Here is a 24,687-nt window from a genome sequence, read left to right on the forward strand (position 1 = left end):
CTGCCTATGAGTGCTGATGTGGAATTTCGTGGAATGAACTCTTTGTATCAAACTTCCCAAGTACAGTGTTCACCAGCACCAGTGGACCTAGTTAGTCTCTGATACTTCTGTTAATAAAGTCACATCCCATTACTGCTTGAGCAGAAGGCAGGAAGATGGCAATTTAGAGGATCTAGTAAGTGCCCAGGGGCTGGTGCTGTGGCATAGTGGGTAAAGCCGCTGTCTGCAGTGCTGGCATCCCATATGGGCACCGATTTGAGTCCCAGCTGCTCCACTTTCAATCCAGCTCTCTGCTATGGCCTGGGAAAGCAGTACAAGATGGCGCAAAGCCTTGGGCCCCTGCACGCACGTGGGAGACCTGGAAGAAGCTCCTGGCTCCTGGCTTCAAATTGGCGCAGCTCTGGCTGTTGCGGCCATTGGGGAGTGAACCATCAGATGGAAAACTTTTCTCTCTCTCTCTGCCTCTGCTCTCTCTGTAACTCTGCCTTTCAAATAAATAATTCTTTTTTTTTTTATTTTTATTTTTATTATTATTATTTTTTTTTTATTTTTGACAGGCAGAGTGGACAGTGAGAGAGAGAGACAGAGAGAAAGGTCTTCCTTTTGCCGTTGGTTCACCCTCCAATGGCCGCCGTGGCCGGCGCGCTGCGGCCGGCGCACCGCGCTGATCCGATGACAGGAGCCAGGTGCTTCTCCTGGTCTCCCATGGGGTGCAGGGCCCAAGCACCTGGGCCATCCTCCACTGCACTCCCTGGCCACAGCAGAGAGCTGGCCTGGAAGAGGGGCAACCGGGACAGAATCCGGCGCCCCGACCGGGACTAGAACCCGGTGTGCCGGCGCCGCTAGGCGGAGGATTAGCCTAGTGAGCCGCGGCGCCGGCCTCAAATAAATAATTCTTTAAAAAAAAATGCCAGGTGTTGTGATAGATCCTTTGTTGGCCTATCGGAGTTCTGTGGATCCTGACTTAATCATTTATTTGCTATGTTTGGGCCCTGGGTTTTCCACATATAAAATTGCAATGTTAATGTCCACTTTGTAGAGTTTTTGTCAAGGTTCCAGATAATGCATACACTGCATACTGAGTGCCCAAGAAATGAACACTGCTCTTATTAATGCATGCATTCCTTTAACACTTACTGAGAACCTACTATGAGTGCTGGTGGTATTAGAAACTAGAGACACCAATATGACTCAGAAACTGTAGGTACTTGAAGTACCCCCTCAGTCTAGAGGGGGAGTCAGATACTTAAAAGCACAATTATGAATACATGGCAAGTGCCAGCCATTTTCTAGAACAAATACATGGAGAACACAGGCAAGGAATGATGACACTGTGCTGGGGAGATGGTAGTAAGTTGTAGGAAGGGCTTAGCCAACTGAATGCTCAATCTGATGTGAAGGTAGAAGGCAGTTGCGCATGAACAGACAGCACAGTGGAGCAGGGGTGGTGTGAGAATGAGGGTGTGTGTGTGAGCACAGAGTGGTAGCTGAGAAATCCCCCTATGAGAGATCCACCTCATTCCCAGGATGTGTTGGAACTCAACAGGGTAGAATCACATAGCTCTTGAGCGGCAGGGCCCGCATTTCGAATTGAAATGATTTCTGCAGTGCCAGTGTTCCTTCCACCTCTTTATGCTTTACTAAAAAAAAGTTCACGTTCCTACATTTTAAAGATTTTTTTTGGGCCGGCGCCGTGGCTCACTAGGCTAATCCTCCACCTTGCGGCGCCGGCACACCGGGTTCTAGTCCCGGTTGGGGCGCCGGATTCTGTCCCGGTTGCCCCTCTTCCAGGCCAGCTCTCTGCTATGGCCAGGGAGTGCAGTGGAGGATGGCCCAGGTGCTTGGGCCCTGCACCCCATGGGAGACCAGGAAAAGCACCTGGCTCCTGGCTCCTGCCAGGATCAGCGCGGTGCGCCGGCTGCAGCGGCGGCCATTGGAGGGTGAACCAACGGCAAAAGGAAGACCTTTCTCTCTGTCTCTCTCTCTCACTGTCCACTCTGCCTGTCAAAAAAAAAAAAAAAAAAAAAAAAGATTTTTTTTAATCCATTTATAATTTGAAAGGCAGAGTTACACAGAGGGAGAGAGAGAGAGAAATCTTCTATACACTGGTTGACTCCCCAAATGACCACAAAAGCCAGGGCTGGGAGAGGCTGAAGGCAGGATCCTGGAACTCAGTCTGGGTCCCCCATGTGGAGTGGCTGGGGCCCAAGCACTTGGGCCATTTGCTGCTGCTTTCCCGGCAGGGAACTGGATTGGAAGTGGAGCAGCCAGGACTCACTGGTGCTTGTATGGGATGTTGGCTTCGGAAGCAGAAGCTTCGATGCACCTACTGCACCACAGCACTGGCCCCTTTAGTATGCTTTATATTGCTTTTTGGATCCTGAACCTTTCTAGAAGGGAAGTATCCTTAGGTAATAATGGGTGTCCACGGGAAGCTGTCTTGTGTTACAGAAGTGAGGTTCTGGGCCAGGCCTTTCAGCAGCAGGTGTTTTACATAAAGTGAGATCTATTTTCTCCAGCAAGATTAGAGACCTTTGCAAGCAGGAAAGGATTCCCCTGGCCTTCTGGTCAGGAGGAATGTGGTGGCACCAGGAACCATAGGCTGAGGGCAGATCTACCAGCCCTGCCTGGCTAGTGTCTGCATTGAGTACTTAAGGGGTTATAGAAAACACCAAAATGCAAAGGGCCTGGTAATCATTTTCTGTTATTCCTAGAGATGGTTAAAGTGGAAAAAAAAAAAAAAAGGAAGAAGGATTCATGATCTAGGCAGTAATTCACTGGCAGGACCTTTGGACAGATCTGCACCTGCTCACCCTGTCACTGAGCTGCGTCTGTGTGAGTGCCATTATAACTGGAACTCTCTGCCGTCGGCAGCTTAGAATCTCTTAACTCGCTTTTAGGCCACTGTCAGGGGGAGAACTGGCATTCTGGTGCCAGGACTAATCAGAAACTACACGGGACTGTACCCAGAGTGCTTTGTTCTCATGGTCCTTTAGGTGGTTTTGATATGAGCCAAGTGGTTCCAATCAAGGGGAGACATTTCATGAGACAGCTTTTCCACTGCAGTTGTTGTCATTATTCCGAGTTCATTAACTTGATAATCGGCTGCATAAAATCCCAACTCTTCCTAACGGCATCTCCAGCTACTGTCTCCTCATGCTGCACGCCCTGAACATGGATGGGAGAACAGTAGCTGAGAAGGGCTGTATAAGACGGGCACGCGACTGAACTCCCCCAGATAGACGTGGAACCAAGTGGGAGCCGTGCGAGCCGATCCCAGGTTTGAGGAGGTGGCCGTCGGCTCGTCTTGGTCACTTAGTTCTTGGCAGACATAGTCATCTCAATGGACGAGATACTCTACCTACATGCATTATACGCTTTCATTGCGATGAATCGCTGCAGTACGGGCTGGAATTCAGTAAGGGCACTGTAACAAAAGACACCGACCCACTGGGTGTTAGGGAAGCCTTCATTACTGAAGGCGCTGAAACACTCTTGGGCAAGGGGCTGACATTTCAGTGGTTGGGTTGCTCATGCCTATTTCCTCATTCTTTGACATCAAAGCTCCCCTCTTACTGGTTCAATTAGTTCCCGAACCTTTTAATTGCGAAATATATACTGGAGAGTCCACAGAACAAACATGTTCAGCTCATTCTAGTGGCTCCGGTGTGACCATTTCTCTACTCAAGAGAGCATGGGTCTATGGACACACATCAAGGAACAACCTCGCTAATCCAGAGATTGGGGAGGCAGAGGGGGTGTTGCATATTGGTGACGGGAAGACTCACTGTGAATCTGCAAAGAGTCTTCTTCCCTTTTAGGTTAGACAGTAACAGAAATCCTGGGATGGCAAAGCCTGGGGAGCACTGCGGTTAGCAGGGAAGACCTGCTTTAGTAGATTTCTGATTGCAGTTAACAAGCAGTTGGATGTGATTGGTGCTTGACTGGTTGAAAAACTTTAAAAAATAAATATTCCTTTTCTTGTCTATTTCTAAAACATCACTTTTTAAAACAGATATATTTATTTATCTAAAAGGCAGAGCTGCAGAGAGGCAGAGACACCCACACACACAGCCCCCCCACCCCCCCCACCCCCACACAGAGAAAGGTGGGGGGGCTTCCATCTGCTGGCTCACTCCCCAATTGGCCGCAATGGCCGGAGCTGAGCCAAGCCAAAGCCAGGAGCTAGAAGCTTCCTCTGGGTCTCCCACGTGGGTGCAGGGGCCCAAGGACTTGGGCCATCTTCTACTGCTTTCCCAGACCACAGCAGAGAGCTGGATAGGAAGTAGAGCAGCTGGGACGTGAAACAGCACCCATATGGGATGTTGGCACTGCAGGCAGTGACTTTACCCGCTATGCCACAGTGCCAGCCACCAAATATTACTTTTCTTAAAAATCCATTCTGTATGGGCAATAGAAAATTAAGCTACTTCCTAGCTTTAATTTCATTAATTTCGAGTTCTGATTGGTTAGTAGAGAAATAAAGAGCATTTACTACCTTTGAAAGTTAGGAATATAAATGGTATAGGTGGAGAATTTACTTCTGAATTTTTTTTTAAAGCCAAAACATCTCCACTGGTGCGTGCAGCCTGATGGCACCTTTCAGCCAGTCAGGATGCGGTTCTGCACGGTGATACACCTGTCCGCTAGTTAGAGCAGGGATCCCGGATGCTGTCCCTTCTCCCTTCCTGAGCAGGGCTCTGGAGGATGCATCCGAGCAAGTCCTCAGCAGTTGCTCCGTCCTTGCCCCACGTCAGGGTGGCTGCCCCACGGCTCCATCCAGCCTCAGCCTGCCGCGCTGGCAGCCCGGAGCGCCCTTCCCGGTTCTCTCTTAGGCTCCGGAGCCGAGAGGGCCCAGGTCTGCGATGAATTCCCCTTCTGTGGTACCCAGGTTGGCCTCCCCTACCTAGGCCATTCCCCAACATTTTCCGAGCAGTAGATGCCTCCAGTCCTTGCCTTTCCTTGTCGGGTGACTGGGACGGCAGAGCTGGTGACCCCTTTAGCTCATCTTCATTCCTTCCATCTAAACTCCATCCTCAAATCCCCAAATGGGTAAGGCTGAACCTTATTCTGCAGTAGCCGCCATGTGCCCTTTTGTCCTCCGTGTCCTTCAAGGGGAGCCACCCCTGAGCGTGGTTCAGCTTCTGCTCGGCACATTGCAGTTCATGGTAATTACTGAAACTCACTCACCGCTTTGTTTTTGGCAAAATTCTGTCATCCTTTTGGCCTTTTTGTATCCGTAGCATAACTCTGGGACGCAGGCAGTCTTCTTATGTTCTTCTTGCTGCTTCATAGGAAAGAAACCAAAGGCTGGACTATTTCAGTGCATTTGCTTAATGTCACAAAAATGATAAGCAGTGGAGTCCATTTCAGCATAGGATCTTCTAAACCACAATCTTTTCACTCCTCTTCCTTTGTACGGGCTTTCTACAAATCTTTCCTCTGCTAGGTAGATTTTACCGATACCTTCTGAAACATCTTAGGCGTTTGAATCACCCGGGGGTCTTCTTCCAGTGGTTATGGTGAGTCCGTAGGTCTTGGCCACCTGGTGTCTGCATTCTTAACAAGGTTCCCAGGTGACACCGTGCTGCTCAGCACAGACAGTACCATGAGTAGGGGCCTGTTGAGGGGTGAAGAAACTGTGGCTCCAAGAGCTGAAGTTCTCTTTTAGAGATCTCACACCTGAACGTGGGAAGGCCCCATGCAACCCTTGCTCTTGCTTCCTGGGGAGTTTCTTGCAGGGCAGGAAGGAGGACACAGTCAGGTACTTTAATGGCAAGTTTATTCTACTGCAATGTCACAGGAGGAAGCCTGCTAGGAAATACTGACTCAACTCGGACCTCGAGGGACTGGTGGGACTTTGACAAAGATGAGACCAGGGGACTTTCTGGGTAGCAGGGACAACAACAGCAACAAACACCTGCTGACTATAGGTGAAACACGAGAAGAGGTGCACGCTCTCCTTAAAGACAGACTGGAGTTGGGTGGTAGAGTAGAGTAGGCAGGGGGAGTGTCTGGCAGGTGTGGAGGAGGGGCCTACAGTAGCACACTGTAGGTGCCCTGAAATGAGCATCAGTAGGTGGAATGTAGTCTGGTTCCTAAGGGATCCATTGCCCACATTGTACTGCTGGCCTTGCCATAGGATTCTGTGGTCTGCAAGCAGAGAATTTCTCCATGATGACCCTTAAGGTTATTTGTAGAAGACCTGAATTCATAAAGTCTCATTGCTTGTGGCAATAAAGGCCTTATTACTTTTGCCTCTCTTTCTCAATTTTTCCAGGCTAAAAAAATGCTGTTGCTCCACGGGTCAGTAATAAATATTCTTAAAAGAAGCGTTGTTCTTCCAGTAGCAACTCACAGTGGGGAAAGTGGGATAGATACAAAGTGCAATGCTGGTCTAAATGGAGACTGGTTTTTCTTTGTGTGAGTAACCAACATTCCAGTCGGGTTGCCACGGTGATGCTGAGATTATAACTGTTCATGCCAGCAGTCAGAGAATGTTGCCCAATTAGTTATTCTCAGCTGCTAGGTTACCTTGACAGTGGCTCAGAAAGCAGGTTTTGAGTTCAAAGACACTGAAATGAGCAGTCAGGGGACTTACAGTTCTGCTACCCACACTGGGGTATAAGGACTACAAGTCCCAGCATGCTCTGGTTTGGGTCATGTAGGGATATTGTCAGCCACGTGAAAGCAGGTGCCATTTTAAAATTCTGGTCTCTTTAATTTTCTGCCGGTAAAAAAAGGTTTGCAGGATTCCTGTGTCCTCAGCCAGCTTTGTCAGGGCATTCATGGTTTCTAGGGCGACCTCAGATGCTGCAGGTTGACGGCAGAGGGGTCCATGTGCCTCCTGGCCTTGGACATGGATCTGAGGGAGGTTACTTAGCTTCAGCTTTTTCTTTTGTGAACAGTCGACCCCTCAGGACTGACGTGGAGATGAAATAGAAAACCTTTGTAAAATGCCATGCATTCTGTCTGGAGCATGGGAGATACAAGATACAGTGAAAAAGTGGCTCTTTTCCAATGTTGTTTCAGAAACCAGAAAAGCATTACACAGGGTGGTGATTCTTATCACCATCGTTTGGTTACTGCTCTTCTGTCAGTTAGAATAGGTCAGGGTATGCTGAGGTAACAAATGACTGTAGAGATTTACCCAACTAAAGTTTATGACTTGACCACGTCACCGGCCCACCCAGAGTGGGTCAGGTGGAGGCCACAGACCAATGCAGGCATTGTGTTCATGCGTGCTTCCATGGGCATCAGAGGAATTTGAACTGGAAATCAGACACTCCAGCTGGACTCTTCCATTCACATCCATTGGCCGGAGTATATCAATGGCCACATCCAACTTCAAGAGAGACAGGGAAGTGTCAGCCTAGAGTGTGCCAACAGGGAAGACCTGGGATGTTTGCTGACCAGCTATCATGACCACCACCTCTCTCATGGACCAGAAGGCTGGCGGGGAAGAGTAGTCTAAAGAAGGATAGGAAATTAAATGGAAATAAGCAAAGTTAGCTGGCCATTAAACTTCAAAGTGAATCAATTAGAACGCTGCTGCATTGAATAGTGTTACTAGCTTATGGAAAATGCAAGTTTATTTCTCTCTCATGATAAAGAAGCCCATAGATAGGCATTTCTATGGTGGTGTGGTAGTTACATGGTTATCAGAGGTTTAGGATCATTTTATTGGTGTGCTATAACAATCCTAAGCCTTCCATTCTTAAATTTGTCTCAGGATCTGAAATGACTTCAGGGTTCCAGTCATCACATGTGCATTCCATGTAGCAGGAAAGAGGAGGGGAGAGAACAAAAGGATCCTTTTTTCCAGCCAAGTCAACTCCCTTTGCGCAAGTCAACTCCCTTTGCACAATTCTTCTGCATGCTTGCATATCATTGGTGAGAACTTGGTTACATATTCACTCCTAGATTCAGTGGGGCTATGGCAGGTAGCTTTGGAGCTAGGTACATTGCCTCTCTAGTAGAATTGGGGGTTTTGTTCCTAAGGAGCAAGGGAATAATGGACATTAGATGACATTAAGCAGTTCCCACTACCTTCATCTAAGAGGTACACTTTAGTAAAGGACGAATGACAAGGGACAGATTGCTCCATATGCTGTCGCTCCCCAACCTTTGCTTCACAAACCACAGTGCTTAGAAACAGGTCTGGGAGGTGTGGAAGGCTGTGCCCTCTTGGATATTCACAGGGTTCATTAACACATTAAAAGCTCCAACAAGGGGCCAGTGCTTTGGTGCAGGGGTTAATGCCCTGGCCTGAAGCGCCAGCATTCCATATGGGCATTGGTTCCACTTCGGATCCAGCTCTCTGCTATGGCCTGGAAAAGCAGTAGAAGGTGGCCTAAGTCCTTGGGCCCCTGCACCCATGTGGGAGACCTGGAAGAAGCTCCTGGCTCCTGGCGTCGGATCGGTGCAGCTCTGGACGTTGTGGCCATCTGGGGAGTGAACCATCGATGGAAAGCCTCTCTCTCTCTCTTTCTCTCTGCCTCTCCTCTCTCTCTCTGTAACTCTGACTTTCAAATAAATAAATAAATCTTTAAAAACAAACAAACAAAAAACAAAAAAAGTTCCACCAGGCCCTGCTGGAAACAAACCTCAAACCTGTTAATCTTCTGAACCCAGTGTTCCCAAATTTATTAGACAGCAGAAATCCAACACCCATGGAAGCCTGGAGGGACACAGGGATATTTAGCTTTAGCTTCTTGAATCTCCCCCAGAACTATTTAGATCCTTAAACAGATGGAATGAAGCCCCTACTCCAAAAACTATCTGTCTTCCAAGAGAAACAAATCAATAAACAAACCAACAAACTGGTATATCCTGCATGCTAGCCTGGCCATAGGGACAGAAGCCTTGGGGGAAAAAAAATAGAGCAGATGCCAATGAAGCCCTGTTATCAGCAATGTGAATAAGAGTAGTTATTAACGAGCCATCTGTACCGTGAGTGGTGACACCAAGTGATGGACTGGGATTGGCTTATTCCTCAGTCTGCCAGATGACAGCCCATGGCCTAGAAAGCTGTCGATGGGCTCCTAGCTGTTCCTACATGGCTTTGGGCCATCACAGCTCTGGCCTGAACCAGAGGGAGGGGCCTGAACCCCTGGCCAACAGGCAGTGACACTGTCTCTTCCAGTGCCCTCGTTGGTGGTTTCCTGTACAAAAAGGCAAAGAAGAGAGGTCCTTGTGTGTTGGGGGGAGAGTTAGGGGTAGCCAGGCAGCCAGTTAAGGGTAATCCTTAATTAGACTTTGAGTAGAGTTGGATCTCTTTAATTAGAGTAGAATTGAATCTCTTTTAGCAGTTTTACTTTTTATTTTTTTTTAAACTTGTCATCAAGTGCCCGGCTGCTTGTCGGTGTAGGAAGAACTGGTAAAAATGCTTTCAAGCAAGCACGCGTGTCGTGGGTCTGTTGTAAGCAGGTGGCAAAGGAGTAGCTCTCAGAGGAAGGTCCTGTTAAGGCTCTTTCCAAAATAGAAGCTTGGATGGTCTCCTGGTCTTTCTTCCTTAATTATTTAGGTAATCAGTTCTTTCTTAAGTCCATCTGCTGCAGTTGCTATCTTTTTTCATCTAAGCATCTTTGAAAAGGCAAAGCGCCAGAATCTTTGCTAGTCTGGTTCCCATCATTTTGACCTCGTGTTGCTGGAAATACTGGAAAGTTACCCTGTCCTGACAAGTCCAGCGGCATCCAGCGCTTGCCAATCTCTGCAAACCGTGTGAGATATTGCCCCAAACAGCTGCATCATCTCGGCAACAACCTGCTGATGAGGGGGCCCAGGACAGGGGGCCTCTGTGTACATACTGATCCTTAGAGCAACTTGCACATGACCTTGCACAGACTGTGGGCAAGTTGAGCAAAGTGCCAGATGGTGGAGATAGCCTGCACTGTCTGAAAGCTGACTTGTGGTTTCTTGTCCTGAAGAGGTTTTTTAGGCTGCTTTCTGGAGTTGGTGCTTCTTTCCTTGAGTGTAGATGTGTTGGGAACCAGCCTCTGCACACAGAGGTGGCGCTGCTGTGTTCCACGTGTGCACAGGCAGGTTTGTGGGCAAGGCTGTCAGGAAGCGTGAGACGGGCTGGCCGGGGAATCCGGCAGCTCTCAATGGGTTAATGTGGTTATGTACCAGGGTCAGAAGAAAAGGCTCAAGTTGGTGTCGTCCGTTTGTTCCTCTTGAGTTGTTCTTGGAATTTCATCTTCTTCCTTGCATAGGACCATTTTACCAAGGCAAGCCAGTGGACAGCAGCTAGTTGATGTAGAATTCTTTGTTTCTGTCTGTAAGGAAACAAAGTCTCATGGGTCCTCTATGTTGGTGCATACGCGTGATCTACCAAATGGACTGAATGATATCAAAGTGGCCATGTGGGATAAGTCTTGCTACATCAGCTCTGGGCATGAATAAAATCTATTTCTCAAGCACAGGGTCTGGACTTTACAACTGAATACCAACGTCTCCCATCCTCCCCTCCGCCCCTGCTTCTTTCCCTTTCAGGCCCACTGTGTAGAAGGTAGTACGTGATTCTTTGGGTCTCTCAAAGGATTTGTGGAACATACGAAAAATTTAAAGGTCCAAAGACTTGGAGTCTTGACCCTAAACTCAGCCACAAACTCTGTAACTAGGTTAGACCTTGGACAAGTCACCTGAAGTCTCTTCTTGGGAAAATCTGTGATTTTACAAGCACACAGAGCATAAATGGGCCTCATTTTGCTCTTTTGTAAAATGAGGAGAAATATCTTATTGATGAGGCCTCAGAAATCCCAGCTCTAAATGTCAAAGATCTTTCTGCATTGTGGTCATTGGTAGCAGAACTGATGACTTGGGAATTTCATTCATTCAGGCAATAGTAACTGGGAATATATAATGTCCCAGTCATGGTCTAGGCTCTAGGGACAATGCATTGGGTAAAACCATAGACTTATTCCTTCTTAAAGAATTTTTAGAAAGCACTTTTTGAGTACTTACAACTTTGCCAGCTATTGCTTTCAATGTTTTCTATCCATTAATGATTTTGTTAAATACTCCTATGATGTGGATACTACTATTGCTGTTTTACAGTTGAGGAGACTGAGGCATAGAGATTAAATAACAAGGTCACATAGCTAGTAAATGATAAAGCTGGGATCTGAATAAGGTTTTTGGGCTACAGAATCTGCAGTCTTGACTACTATGCTATACTGCTTCTCACAGTCAATCAATAGGTTAATTCAAAGTAATTCATGTCCATTCTACCTGGTGGCAAAGCAGGAAAAAAAAATGAAACTAGCTTCAGGTTGAAATGGGAGTGCCTGCTTGATCTCCATCCCTGGAACTCCAGGCAGTGATGAGAGACAGGGACAGAGCTACAGCTTCTGGGTTCCCAGCCATCTGGCTGCTTGGGGATCCTTGGCTCAAGGTCATCGCCCCTTCTCTGGCTCCTGTGCTAAAGCACAAGGCCCTCACCATCCTCACCAACACAAGTCAATTTCAGCATCAGTCAGTTGCAGACAGTTAATAATAATGGACTTGGATTCAAAATATCTGGATTTGAATCTTGGCTGTACTACCGATCCATGCTTTCAGCACCTTAGGGAACTTTTAATAAAAACCAGCAGCAAAAAACGATATGGCAGTAGCTATTGTTTATTAAGCACGGCTGTGCCTTGTGCTAAGTGCTTTCTATAAGTTATTTCTGATCCTCAGTCCTCTGTGGGAGGTATTTTTATCCTCACCTTACATCCTCCTCTAAATACTATCTCTACAGCTTGCTACTTAACCTTGGACGAGTTACGTGATTCCTTGAAGCCTTAGTTTCATCATTAGAAAGTTGGGGTTAGTAGTATCTATTTCCCAGGGTGCCACAAAGATTAAACATGGAGCTGTATATAAGTCACTTAGGCCATGCCTAGCCCAACGGCAGCAATAATGTCCATCATAGCTTCTTATCTATCTTGAAGGTCTGGGAGCTATTAATCCGAGGACCTGGGTTTCAAGTGCAGTTCCAAAGGCTGCCTTTGTGAGGAGAGGCCTGAGCTATGAGGTGCTGAGTGAATCAGGGGAGTAGGACCAGGGCCTTTGGAAAGCTCTTTCACTCCTGGCTTCTGCAGGTGATCAGGTGGCATGAAACAGATAGTAAACCAAACACAAAGTGAGGAGGAGCCAGGCTTGGTCCAAGGACACCAGTACCAGCCCTGTGCAGCTATACGGGGGCAGATGGGACTTGCCCTTCCCAGATGTTGCTTCACATGTGGAGCTGGGCAGGTGCCTAGCGCATTCACACACAGGTTGCAGCCTCACAAAGAAGGCAGGTGGAGTGATAGTATCCCATTGTACACAGGAGAGAGCCAGAATAGGAGCCGTCAGATAACACTGGCAAAGGAACAGGATCCAGACCTGAACTCTACCAATTGTGACCCAATCCTGATAGGTCTTCATTGTTCAATTTAGCCTACGCAGGAGGTCAAGTGAGAAAAATTCAACGTTGAGTGGCTTTTCTTCATTTCTGTGTCCTATGTTTTTACTTGAATCCTCTATTCCACTTGAGATGTGAGGCTTAACTATATCTTATAGTGGAAGGAAGTCCTTTAACCCCTCAGGTCCCCACCACATTGGAAGGCAAATAAAAAATTCCCTCCAGGGGACTCCGCCTGTGAGCGCAGCACGTGTGAGAATCCGGGGATGTTGAGTCAGCACAATGTTTCCTGGTGTGAACTTAACTTGGGAAGGATGACGGTATGGTATTGAAAGGCTGAAGGCTCAAGATAAATAGGGAGAGTTCTCCTACTGTTCCTGTTTTCTTTGTTCTGTTTTGCTTTTGTAAGCATATGCTTGTCAGTTCGGGCTGAAATGGAGCAAAACAGCTGCTAAATGTGGTTCTAGAAGAAATAACATTTTGGTCTGTTTAAGGCCTGTAGGTTTGGAGTAAGCGCTAGAGTAAGCACAGTCGTTTGGCAGATGTCAGTGGGGAATCCGAGGGTGGACATTCTGGGAGCCCTGTCAGCCATCCGTTTTCCGTGGGGGCTCTTTTTCACCCTGCCAAAGGACTGGCGGCCTCAAGTAGAAGATTCTGTCCCAGAATGGCTACATCTTTCAGAGGAGCTTGGGAAAAGGGGTATATGGAGTCTGTTTAGGCCACTGTTCCTTCCTTCCTTCCTCCCTCCCTCTCTTCCTCCCTCCCTCCCTCCCCTTCCCTTCCCTTTCCTTTCCCTTCCTTCCTTCTTTTCTTGATTTATTTATTTAAGAGGCAGACTTACAGACACAGAGAGAAGTCTTTCCTCCACTGGTTCACTCCCCAAATGGCCTCAATGGGGCTGGATCTGGGTTGATCTGAAGCCAGGAGTCAGGAGTCAGGAACTTCTTCCGGGTCTCCCATGTGGATACAGGGGCCCAAACACTTAGGCCATCTTCCACTGCTTTCCCAAGCCATAGCAGAGAGCTGGATGGGGAGTGGAGCAGCCAGGACTCGAACAGGTGCCCATATGGAATGACAGTGCCACAGGCAGAGACTTAACCTGCTACTACGCCACAGTGCCCACCCAAGGGCTGCTGTTCTTGATCTCCCCAAACCCTCCCTTAAGTTCATTTTCAAAGAAGGGGGTGGAGGGCCGGCGCCGCGGCTCACTAGGCTAATCCTCCGCCTAGTGGCGCCGGCACACCAGGTTCTAGTCCCGGTCGGGGCGCCGGATTCTGTCCCGGTTGCCCCTCTGCTGTGGCCAGGGAGTGCAGTGGAGGATGGCCCAGGTGCTTGGGCCTTGCACCCCATGGGAGACCAGGAAAAGCACCTGGCTCCTGGCTCCTGGCTCCTGCCATCGGATCAGCGCGGTGCGCCGGCCGCAGCGCGCTGGCCGCGGCGGCCATTGGAGGGTGAACCAACGGCAAAGGAAGACCTTTCTCTCTGTCTCTCTCTCTCACTGTCCACTCTGCCTGTCAAAAATAAAAAAAAAAAATAAAATAAAAAAAAAAGAAGGGGGTGGAGTTGGGAAGAAGACGTAGCATCTTTTTTGATGTTCAGGAGGTTGCCATCCTAGTTATGGATTTTAGCTGGCCTTGTTCAATCTTTGGGATTCAGTCCCGAGATGTTATTTAATGTCGATGCACTCAATATCATTCAGGGATCTGGAAGATTGAAGTATAATTCAGTCACTGGGAATATTAGTCCCTAGATCTTACATTTCTCCACCCTGCTGTGAGTCAGCCAAGGTTGTCCAGATTCCATCAGCTGACAGGAAGAACATTTAATCCAGCTTCCCAGGAGCCTGAGCAACTTAATGTATTGGCTGGTCAATTGTCTCGGTCATTCCTAAAGACATCTGCCAGTCCATAAACACCTAACGATGTTTGCAAAGTGTGGGGTGATATTGTTGGTTGAAAAGCGATAGGTTTTCTGTTATGGCTTTATTAGTTTTATTTTTTTTAGTTGAAAAATCTATGAAATACAGACTGAATTTTACTGCTGCATGTCCCTTATTTATTTATTTTTTTTCCAAATGAACTCTTTTCATAGAGGAACAAAAGGAAAGGCAGGAAGGAGATGAATAATTGCTGCAGTCCTCTTAGTTTTCAGGCCCGGAGCTGGTCTGGCCACCTTGAGGTCTTGTCCATGACCATGGAGAAGGGTAATGTTGCCTCCACTTAAAGATGAAGGCGCTGAGGCTCAGAGCAGTTGAGGAGCTTGTTCGTGGTTGGAGAGCTAGCCATACCTCGAGGGCTGGGGATTCTGACTCCATGAAGGTGGTGGTGTTGTGGTGAAGGTCTCAGAGTTTGGAATCTGTCCAGCCTGCTGTATATCCCGGCTCTGCCACTTGACGGTGGTATGGCCGTGACCAAGTGTTTAATCTCTCCGTGCCTCAGTTTCCTTACCTGTGAAACAATGGTAATAATAGCATCCACTTGATAGAGCTGTGATAATTAAATGAGCTATTCACAGCAGATGCTTAGAATCACCCATGGCACGGGAGTGCTCGTGCTGTATAGGCTGCCATTGCGATTTTTGCTATCATAACTAATCAAATTTGCTTTTACCAGCAGTAGCTGTAAAGTAACATTTTCTTTCTGGGAACAGCCTGCCTTTTGATATGTAGTTATTATATTTCATTACAAAATAATGTAAACTACTGTACCTTAGAATTTAATTCTCTTCTCAGCCTCCCAGCAAAGGTTAAGATCTGAATAAAGGTGTGTATAGCCAACAGGGATTCTTGACTTTGGTAAATGTCAATGATTTGCTCTTTTCTCCTTGGTGTATGTAACCTCCTTCCAGGCTGTCCGTCCTGGCTTTAAGAGCAGCTAAGCAAACACGAGAGGAAGAATTAAGCTGATTCTGTCTCTTAGCTTTCCTGTCTTTGTGACATGATTATTAGGTACAGAATCCTGTCTGTGTTGCGCAGTGTGTAGCCATGTCCTGACAGCCTGACTGCTCCATGCACAAGGGGCGAAGCTTACAGCAATGGGCTTTATGGATAGTTTTGCAGCTGGGAATACTGTAGGGGCTTAGGCGTGTGACAGCTTTGTGTATCTGGGCTTGGGGAAAGGGGAAGGAGGGGACAGTGACTGAAACAACTTGTCTAGATCGAAAAGAAACGATGCCAGTTTGCTAGACCTTTGGCTCTGTATTGTGATACCAATTTTTTTCAACCTCCTCTATGCATGTGGAGAATTGGGAATAGAATGGCATCAGCCTGATTCAGTAAATAGTACGGCTAGCAGTTACATGTTGGCTGCCCTGCTAAGTGCTGGGAAATACCAAGATAAATGTGTCACATTCCCTGCTCTCGGGGCGTCTGTAATTCATCAAGGGAGAGAAATGTACGAGGGGCTCTAGCACTATGCAAAAGCTGTCATCCTAGAACCAGGCACAGCATGCTGTGGGTACAGGGAGAGAGATTTCACGGAGAAGGTTGCACTCTGGGTTCTCAAGGATGAGCTTGCTGAGAAAGAGTGACAGAAGGAATGACCTTGGCACATAAGCACCCTGATCCGAGTGTGGTGTATCCGAGTGTGATGTATCCAGGAGAGGAAAGCGGTTTGATGTGGTTGGTAACAACAGAAAGATGGAAGACAAGCCTGGCAATGAAAGGTGGGCCTAAAGGTGACAGGACCTTGACTTTAAATTTCAACCACATCTTACAAGATTTGAAGTCACAGGGTATCATGATTAAAACTGCCTGTTGGGGCCGGTGCTTTGGTGCACTGAATAAAGCTACCGTGTGCAGTGCTGACATCTGATATGGGTGCCGCCTGTTCAAGTCTCAGCTGCTCTGCTTCTGATCCAGCACCCTGCTAATATGCCTGGAAAAGCAGCAGAGGATGGCCAAAGTCCTTGGGCTCCTGCACCCACCTGGGAAACCCAGAAGAGGCTCCTGGCTCCTGGTTCAGGCCTGGCCTAGCCCTGGCTATTATGGCCATTTGGGGAGACAAGGTCATTAGTACTTAGGGAACAAAATGGGGGTGGTGACCAAGGATGGAACCTTGGGGGAAGCCTAGCATGATGGCCTGGGCAGAAGAAATGGAATCTGTGAGAGAGGCTAGGAGGGATGGTGGATGATAGCGGAGGGGGTATATTGCCAACAAGAGTGGTGCCCAGCAGTGTAACATCCTTCAAAGGGGACAATTAAGGACTAAAAAGAGACTCCTACACTCAAGAAATTGAGGTCATGCGCAGCCCTGGGGGTGGGGTGGGATTACTTTAGAGGGCCTGTCAGCATGGAGAAGATAGCCGAATGCTTGTTCTGTCCACGCTCTATCAATGTTCTGAGAGCGTAATTAGCAATGATTGGCACTGGTCTAATGGGATCACCACACACATCTAGCTCTCCAGGTACTTGGATCTAGGAACTTGGGTTGGAGGAAAGAGAAAACAGAGCTTAGGGTCCATACTGTCTTGCGCTTTCAGGGTCTCAGAGAGCCCGCTCCTTGAAAACGCCCTAATGCTAATGCTGTTCTGTCTTACTACTGTCAGTATGTTCTAGAATGTGGGTGCTTAAGGCCTTCTTTCCTTATTTCTAACCATGCTCGTGGTGGATGCTCTGGTGAGTTCCTCTCCACTCTGAGACACCCGGTGTCCCCTGGCTGTGAGCGTAATGATAGCAGCTCTTACAGGGAATTGTCCTCAGCTGAGATTATGACCAGATCGTGACCTCTAGGATGGGGATATGGGAAGCCCCGTGCAATGACTCACCGATGGAGGCGGGGTGCAGCGGTCCCCTCCTTCAAGGTGTGATCATTTTGAAAGGTCACCCCAGCTCCCGAGCTCCCATGGGGTTGGGTGAAGTTTTTGTTCCCACTGCGTTCTTTCAGCTCTTCCCTCTGCCTACTCCTTCACTCCCCTGGCCTTGATTCCCGGGCAGGCCCTCATAAATTCACCCTGTATAAGTCTGTGAGCGCCTGAGTCTGTTCCCCAGGGAACCAGCCTGACACAGTGATTGTTTCCAGTGCTTTGTCTGCCCAAGGCCAGTTGCCTGTGGAACTTTTCAGTTTGTTTTCTTGTGAGCCCCAGCAAAAAGTCTCTCCCAGTAGCTGGGACTGAAGTCTTTATAGGGAGCCTCCTTGTCTGTGACTGGCTGGGCCATAAATGATAGAAGGAGAGAAAGCCTTAGAAATAACCCTTCTGAGACCCGAAGTGGGAGACCCCAAGGGGCGGAAGGTGATCCTGCTCCTGCCTTCCCTTACACCCTGACGGACAGCCAGGCTCCTAAGGCAGCCAACAGTCGGCGAAAGGTGATCCCCACCCCACCCCGTTCTTGCTTCTGCTCCTGCCTTCCCTTACACCCTGATGGACACCCAGGCTCCTAAGGCAGCCAACAGTCGCCATGTTCTTATTCTTTCCAGTCAAGGGAAACGAATGTTGAAAATACAATTGAGGTATTTCAAGCAAATGTAGAACCTTTCTCCAAACATGTTGCAGAAACACCACTGAGCAAACGAACTACTTGGGAATCACAGCTTCGAGACAAACAGCAGCTGCCACCATTTATGGGCTTCCCTCCTCCCACTTCGGATTTCTTTCTCATTCTGTTTATAATACAACCTGCTGTTCTAATGGCCTAGGAGTTTAACAAACACAATTTTTCTTTCCCATCCTGAGGCCTCCAAGGTGGCCTTGACATTGTCATGTAGCCACGGGTATTGGTCAGCTTAGAGCTCTAGCCCCTTAATCTTGCTGCCTGTCTCATGCTCTCTCTGGAATATCCTCCGTCTCTGCCTGGACCAGGTGGGGAACAGCTAGAACTTGTAGACTTCTTGATTTGTTTTTAGGACACAGGCCTGAAATGCGATTTTTTTTTTTTTTGCTCTCTGGCTCTGTATGAGTAGATAATGGTAACTCTAGTCTTTGCAGTGACTGAGTGTTTAATCTGGAGTTGTTTTTGTTTTCATTTTGCTGCTTTTCTTTGTGGAATCTTCAAAGTCACATAGCCAAGGGATTTTTTTTTGGGGGGGGGGGAGGTCTCATTTACTAAGGACTGTAGCTTTAAGGAATACTAACTTGCCATGTCCCCTTGAGTGGCTGAGTAGCTGCTTCTTAGGTCTCCCCTCCCCTCATTTCAATGCCTCTTGGTGGTGTGGAATTCCTCAGTTTAAAAGGGATTACTATCAGGTGTAAATACATTACACCCTATGTGTGAGGCCTTGTGCAAGTTTCTCACAAGAGCCCTGCAAGGTTAGAAGCTCATTCCTGTCTTGTAGTCTCAGTGTTGCTCTCCCAGGATCACCCAGCCAGTCAAGGCAAAGCTGGTATTTAAAGCAGTTCTGTCTCAATCTAAAGTCAAGGCTTAGTCCCTTTGGCCTCTGAGCACCCAGTATTTGTCAGTGTTTTCATATAAATGCGACCACATTTCCGGGCAAAAGACACAGTCTTTGCTTATTTGTCACTCAGATGATTTTTTTTTAAATCAAGTATCCAACAGTTGAACTTGTAGAGATCTCACATGAAATAAAATGTTCCGTTTTCTCGAACAGTCCTTTGGCCTGGCAGTATTGTGCTTGTGTGTTGCTGGGATATAATTGGCCCCAGCTGGATAACTGCCTGGCCCCACCCTCCCAAACACACACACCTGAGCCCGTGGTTTGCCCTAGGCTCCAGCTGGGCCACTGGACTTGACTGGCCTCTGCAGGTTTTTAAGTTTGTGACCCTTGCTCTCTGCTATGAAGAAATTGGCTCTAGTCTGGTTAGGAATCTGAAGGGATAGGAGTTGATTTCTGTTTCTGTTTGAGTTTTATGGGCTTTGATATATTTTTTTCTTCAACTTTTTGGAGTAGTAAGTAGTGATAGCAGTAACCACTGGACATTTTTTGAGCACTGTAACATTTCACTGACTGGAAGGTTTAGTAGACACCTGTTTGGTGGTAAGAACGCGCATAATTCTCTAATTTAGTTTTTATTCTAAGTCCTGCAATGATCCTGTAGGTATTGCAGAGGTGTATCTTGCAGCCGCAGCATTACAGAGTAGAGGTGACTCTGAAGAACATATTCAGAGAGAGGTAGCTAGGGGATTCCATTTTCTCTCGGAAACTGTTGACTTTGAGAGGTGAGATTGCCCTGCAATGCAGGAACACCCTTGACCGCCAGGTTTAACTCAGCAGCGCAGAAACTTCGAAGTACCCTACAAAGATGAGAATTTCCTCAGGATGAGCAGTGCTTCTTTTTACCTTGATGTACCTGCAAGCCTGTTCCCTTTGGAGAAATGTGTCAGTTCTTTTACATTGTTTCAGTTGAAACCTATGTTTCTGATATAAGCACATTTTACGGAGATGTAAAAATGGAAACAAGATGGGCTTTCCTAGCTGCAGGTGAATTACGTGTTGAAGTGTTGGTTGTATTTAGCATTAACACCTGAGAGTCCTGAAAGGTAAAGCCTTATATTTGCTTATTTGAAATACGTATTTGCTTTGGAGTAAGACAATGCCTGGACTGTTGTTTTGAATTTTCATTGTTTGTTTTCTTGCAGGACCCAGCAGGGATCTTTGAATTGGTGGAACTTGTTGGAAACGGGACATATGGGCAAGTTTATAAGGTCAGTGCATTGAGTCAGAGCATGGCTTCTGTGCGGTTTTGGTTCATAAATGCTGAAGAACATTGCTTTCTGTCCGTGCTCGTACGTGCCTCATAATGGATTTCAAATGAAATAATGTGCCTGTTAATTGACTTGCCATCTTTTAAAACATTTCTGTAGTCACATTGCCGGAACTGTATATTTCTCTTCATTGTTTGCCACAGTGTTTCTCTGACACCTGAATTCTGGTTTGTGAAGCTTTTCAAATGTTTGGTTTCTGTTACTTTAAGCTCAGCCAGAACTGGCTTTCAAAGGATCCCATTTACTTCAGAACTTTACGCTATTAAACTACTGCAGCTGGAAAAGTAGATTGGTTACTGGCGTAGGGCATGAATTCAATGAATTGGGTGAATAGTATTAGGAGAAACCTGGCTCCTTCACACAGCAAAGCCCTAACGACTATGATGAATTTTACAAATTGAGTTGAGACTGAGCTGAGGAGTAAGCCCTCTTGCCCTTTAATAATTTTTATTTTCAAATTCATCCCCAAAAATGTCTTCAGAAGGTATTTTCCACTAATAAATGGTCTTAAAAATGGTTCTTTGAAAGTATGAGTTGATTCTTCTGTTTATCAAAAGGAAATGGGGATGAAGAGTTTTTGAATCAAAACTTGGAGGGTTTTGGTGAGTGAGCTATTAAAGAATTATATTACTGTTTCCTCATTATTTCTAGGGAAATCACCATTTTCCCTAATGGTAGTGATATGGGATGGTATTTCCATTATGAATTACCTGCCCCCCCCCCCCTTTTTAAATTCTGAGGCAAAAACTTCTCTCAATTGATTAAAATTATTGTAGAAATCATCTCCTTTAACATTTTTAATTCGGTAGAAGTCATCCAGTTTGTAACAGTTTTAATTCCATAGGAGTATGTGTATAGACTGTTTTTGAGAATCAGGTTTTCAAGCACACTTGTAATAGCTACACATTTATCCCTTTACTTACCAGGAATTATCTTTTGGGGCCACTCTAGGGGGAGAATCTCTCCCCTGCAAAAGTAGTATTTCCTGAAATGTCAGCCCTGTACAGTTGGACAGAATTTAGTCTACTCAAACTGTCACTTGATGTCGATCTCCTCTGACACAGAAAGAAATGGGTCTCAGCAAATGCTTCTAAACACTTGGACTTTCAATGAAGATAATTAGGTAGGAAGATTGTGTTACTGCATTTTGCGAAATTGGATTGAACTTGTGCAGTAACGTGGCTAATGAATTAAGCTCTGGTTTAGGTAGAAAATTACTTCTGACTTGCTGTCAGTGTGGAGGAGAAATGCCGTGGCCTGCTGTTGGTTTTATGGTGACATTTCTTCGAGCTCTTCTCCTGTAGTGTGCTTCCCGCCCATAGAGCACACATTTGGGAGAAAATTCACAGCTTCATATGCTAATCCAAGAAGTGCCACTGTACACTCTCTCCAGAGGAGATAAAGGGATGCAGTCAAGGGTGAGAATGTTTGGGAAGCTGGAATTATCCCTGGTGTCTTGTCCCCTGAAAAGGGACACGATGGCAAGAGGCCTCAGATTGTTTTTAGAGAGGGGAGGTATTTAGCCACTAGGTCATTGTCATCAGGATTCTGCAGGACTCTGTTCTCTTAGTGGTTGATACTTAGATACCTTCTAAGTCCAGGGGATGGTATATTCGTACATTGGGAAGTGTATTAGAAATACTGCATTTAAAGAATTCTAACTCCCTCCCCAGTTAAGGTTGGTTTCTAGGTGACCAGATGGTGTCAGGTGACCCTGCTTATGAAATGTCACCTTTGTTTCCCTAGACTATTAATTCAGTCCTGCTGTCTCCCTGAGTTCTGGTGGATTAACATTTAATAAAGTACCAAATTGGAACTTAGATATGTAAGCCTAAAGAAAATTAAATTAGGAAGTGACTTTTTGCATGACGTCTTATAACTTTTTATGGAATATGTATGTTTTGAAAATATTGTAGTCTTAAATAGAAATTTTATTGCTCCAGGAGGAGGTCCTTGTACAGTAAACTTCTACAGTAAATATTTTCTTTCCATTAAGTATAAAACCATAAAATCTTAGTGTTCATGGTTCTCATAAAGTGAAGTATAATTTTATGATGTATGGATATAGCCTTTATTTTATGGGAAATTTATGAGTTTATAAGTTGCCCTAGGAAAGCCATAATAAACTTTTATTTACAAGTAGTTTTTTTTAAAGAAACACTAATAAATAAAAACTGAATGTAGGTATTCAGAGATCATTTTCTGAAGTACATCTGCAGGTGAGCCAGATGCTACATCTAGATGTAGAAATATAAATATTCCATATAAAGGTTGTTTCATAATGTTTAGCTTTTCCAAGTTGATTCTTGTCTTACTCCTCAGTCTCACTTATGGTTACAGGTTTATTATGAAAATAGTCAAGGGGCAGAGCGACAGAAAGGACGCCCTTCCTCTGATCCATTCCCTAAGTGCTCCAAGACTCAATCCAGGTGTCCCATATGGGCACCAGGAACCCAGCCCTGGAGCCATCACCGGTGCGCCCCACGGCCTGTATTTACAGGAAGCTAGAATTGGAGCCAGAAGCAGAAACTGAACCCCAACATGCTGACGTTGAATATGGGTGTCAACCACTAGGCCAAGTGCCCACCATGGTTACCTGTTCCTCATAATGTATTTTGCTTACCTTTAGTAGAGTGATCTCAGTAGCAGTTTAATATCTTTGTTTTTACTTTATGTCCTGGACACAAGATGTAGATGGTAAAGAATGATGACTCTGTCAGAGCTTCTTCAAGCAAGTTTTAACTTGAATTGACACATAATAATTGCAAATTTTTATGAGGTACAACATGACATTTCTGTCTCATGTATGCAATGTGTACTGCATCAGGACTGTTAATGAGCAAACCACTTCCCTTGTCTGAGAACCATTAGAATATAAACCTGTAGAAGTCCACATACCTGTTGATAAAAGTCTTGGCTGTTTGTTGGCATGCTGCCACCTATTTGGAACTTAATAGCATCCAAGCACATTGGTTAAAATAGAATACTTATTGGAATAAGTTGAAACAATTACTTAATGACTATTTTAATACCACTTCAAATTAGCCACAGAGTTCAAATAGATGTTGGCCTATCCTGTTTCTTAATATGCTCGTTTGAAATAAATATCATAAAGATGAAGACCTATTTTATCCCAAGGAGACAACATGAGTTGGGAATTAGATACCTCAGCATTTCTTAGTTTCTTAAGGTTGGGAAGTGTAGTGGCTGGCGCCGTGGCATAGTGGGTAAAGCCGCCGCCTGCAGTGCTGGCATCCCATGTGAGTGCCAGTTCAAGACTCAGCTGCCCCACTTCCCGAGTCCTTGGGCCCCTGTACCTGCGTGAGAGACCCAGAAGAAGTTCCTGGCTTCAGATTGACAGTTCTGGCTGTTACAGCCAACTGGGGAGTGAACCAATGGATGAAAGGCCCTCCCTCCCTGCCTTTCCTTCTCGCATATGCATATGTCTTCTAGTCTGACCATTTTTCGGCCAGCTGGCTGGGGAATTCATCCTTGAGCACCTTTAGTCATGTGGAACTCATTATCTCGCAGTCCATCCATTGGAATGTTTGTGTAACTGAGTGGAGGTTTCTGCCTTCTGAAAATGTCTGTCACTTCAACCTGGCTTCGCACCTCCAGTTATTTAAAACGTACAATTGTCCTCTTCCGCAAGAGCGTAGTCCTTCGGGTGTTTGAACAAGGTGTCCCCCTCCTTTTCCTGAGCATGTAAGGGTCCTTAGGAAAGGTCATAGAAAATGCATATTGTGAAAAAACTGCCTGAATTTTTAAACTTCTTTGCCAAAGTAAACCTCTCCTTTGATTCCATTTTCCAAAAATATTCGAAGTACTCTCATGCACATCTCCAGGCTGTATCGCCTCAGTTGCCTAATTCTTCATGTGACATAGATTGGCGCCCTTTCATCATCCTGGTTTCTGTCCTAAACTCATTCTCATGCATTACTAAATATTTTTTTACTTGGCCAAAGTTTTATGTTTCATGATATCTTTGTATATAGTATTCTATATTTCATGATACCTTTGTTTATATTCTATATTTCATGATATATTTGTATATCTTATTTCATGTCCTATTGAATGTCTATCATAACTTCATGAACACCTTGTTCTCAAGGTCTTCATGGTTATGGCTCCCTCTGCCTGGAGCACTCTCCCTCGCTCTCTCATGATCAGCCTCTTCTGCAGATCTCGGGGCAGTTTCCACCTCCTGCACAAAGCCACTCTCATCCCTGTTTCTACTACAGGCAGCCGCTGCTTCTGGGTCTGCCATAGACTTTATCACAGCAACCTGTTGTCTTGTCTGCAAGATGGCATTGCCACTCTGCATCTTTTTTTTTCCCCCATGATTTTTTATTTACTTGAAAGAGTTAAAGAGGGAGAGACAGCAAAATAAATTTTTTATCCATTGATTCACTCTCCAAATGGCCACAATAGGAAGGGTTAGGCCAGAGCCAGGAGCTTCTTCCCAGTCTCCCATGTGGGTGAAGTGGCCCAAGCACTTGGGCCATCCTCCGCTGCTTTCCTGGGCACACTAGTAGGGAGTTGGATAGGAAGTGGAGCAGCCAGGACTCGACCTGGCACCCATATGAGATGCTGGCATTGCAGGCAGTGACTTTACCCGTTATGCCACAGCACCAGCCCC

General features: G+C 46.1%; 1 protein-coding gene across 12 annotated transcripts in view; it reads left to right on the top strand.

Moving 5' to 3' along the window:
• The window catches only part of TNIK (TRAF2 and NCK interacting kinase), a 399,091-nt gene that overhangs the window by 72,683 nt on the left and 301,721 nt on the right, over positions 1-24,687 (top strand). For all 12 annotated transcript variants that reach the window (XM_017346916.3, XM_017346919.3, XM_017346917.3 and 9 more), the window contains exon 2: positions 19,923-19,988. In XM_017346916.3, coding sequence (XP_017202405.2) covers positions 19,923-19,988 — 66 coding nt within the window. The remainder of the gene's footprint in view (positions 1-19,922; positions 19,989-24,687) is intronic.

The sequence above is a fragment of the Oryctolagus cuniculus genome, chromosome 4 (genome assembly GCF_964237555.1).
Source record: "Oryctolagus cuniculus chromosome 4, mOryCun1.1, whole genome shotgun sequence".
Classification (NCBI taxonomy): domain Eukaryota; kingdom Metazoa; phylum Chordata; class Mammalia; order Lagomorpha; family Leporidae; genus Oryctolagus; species Oryctolagus cuniculus.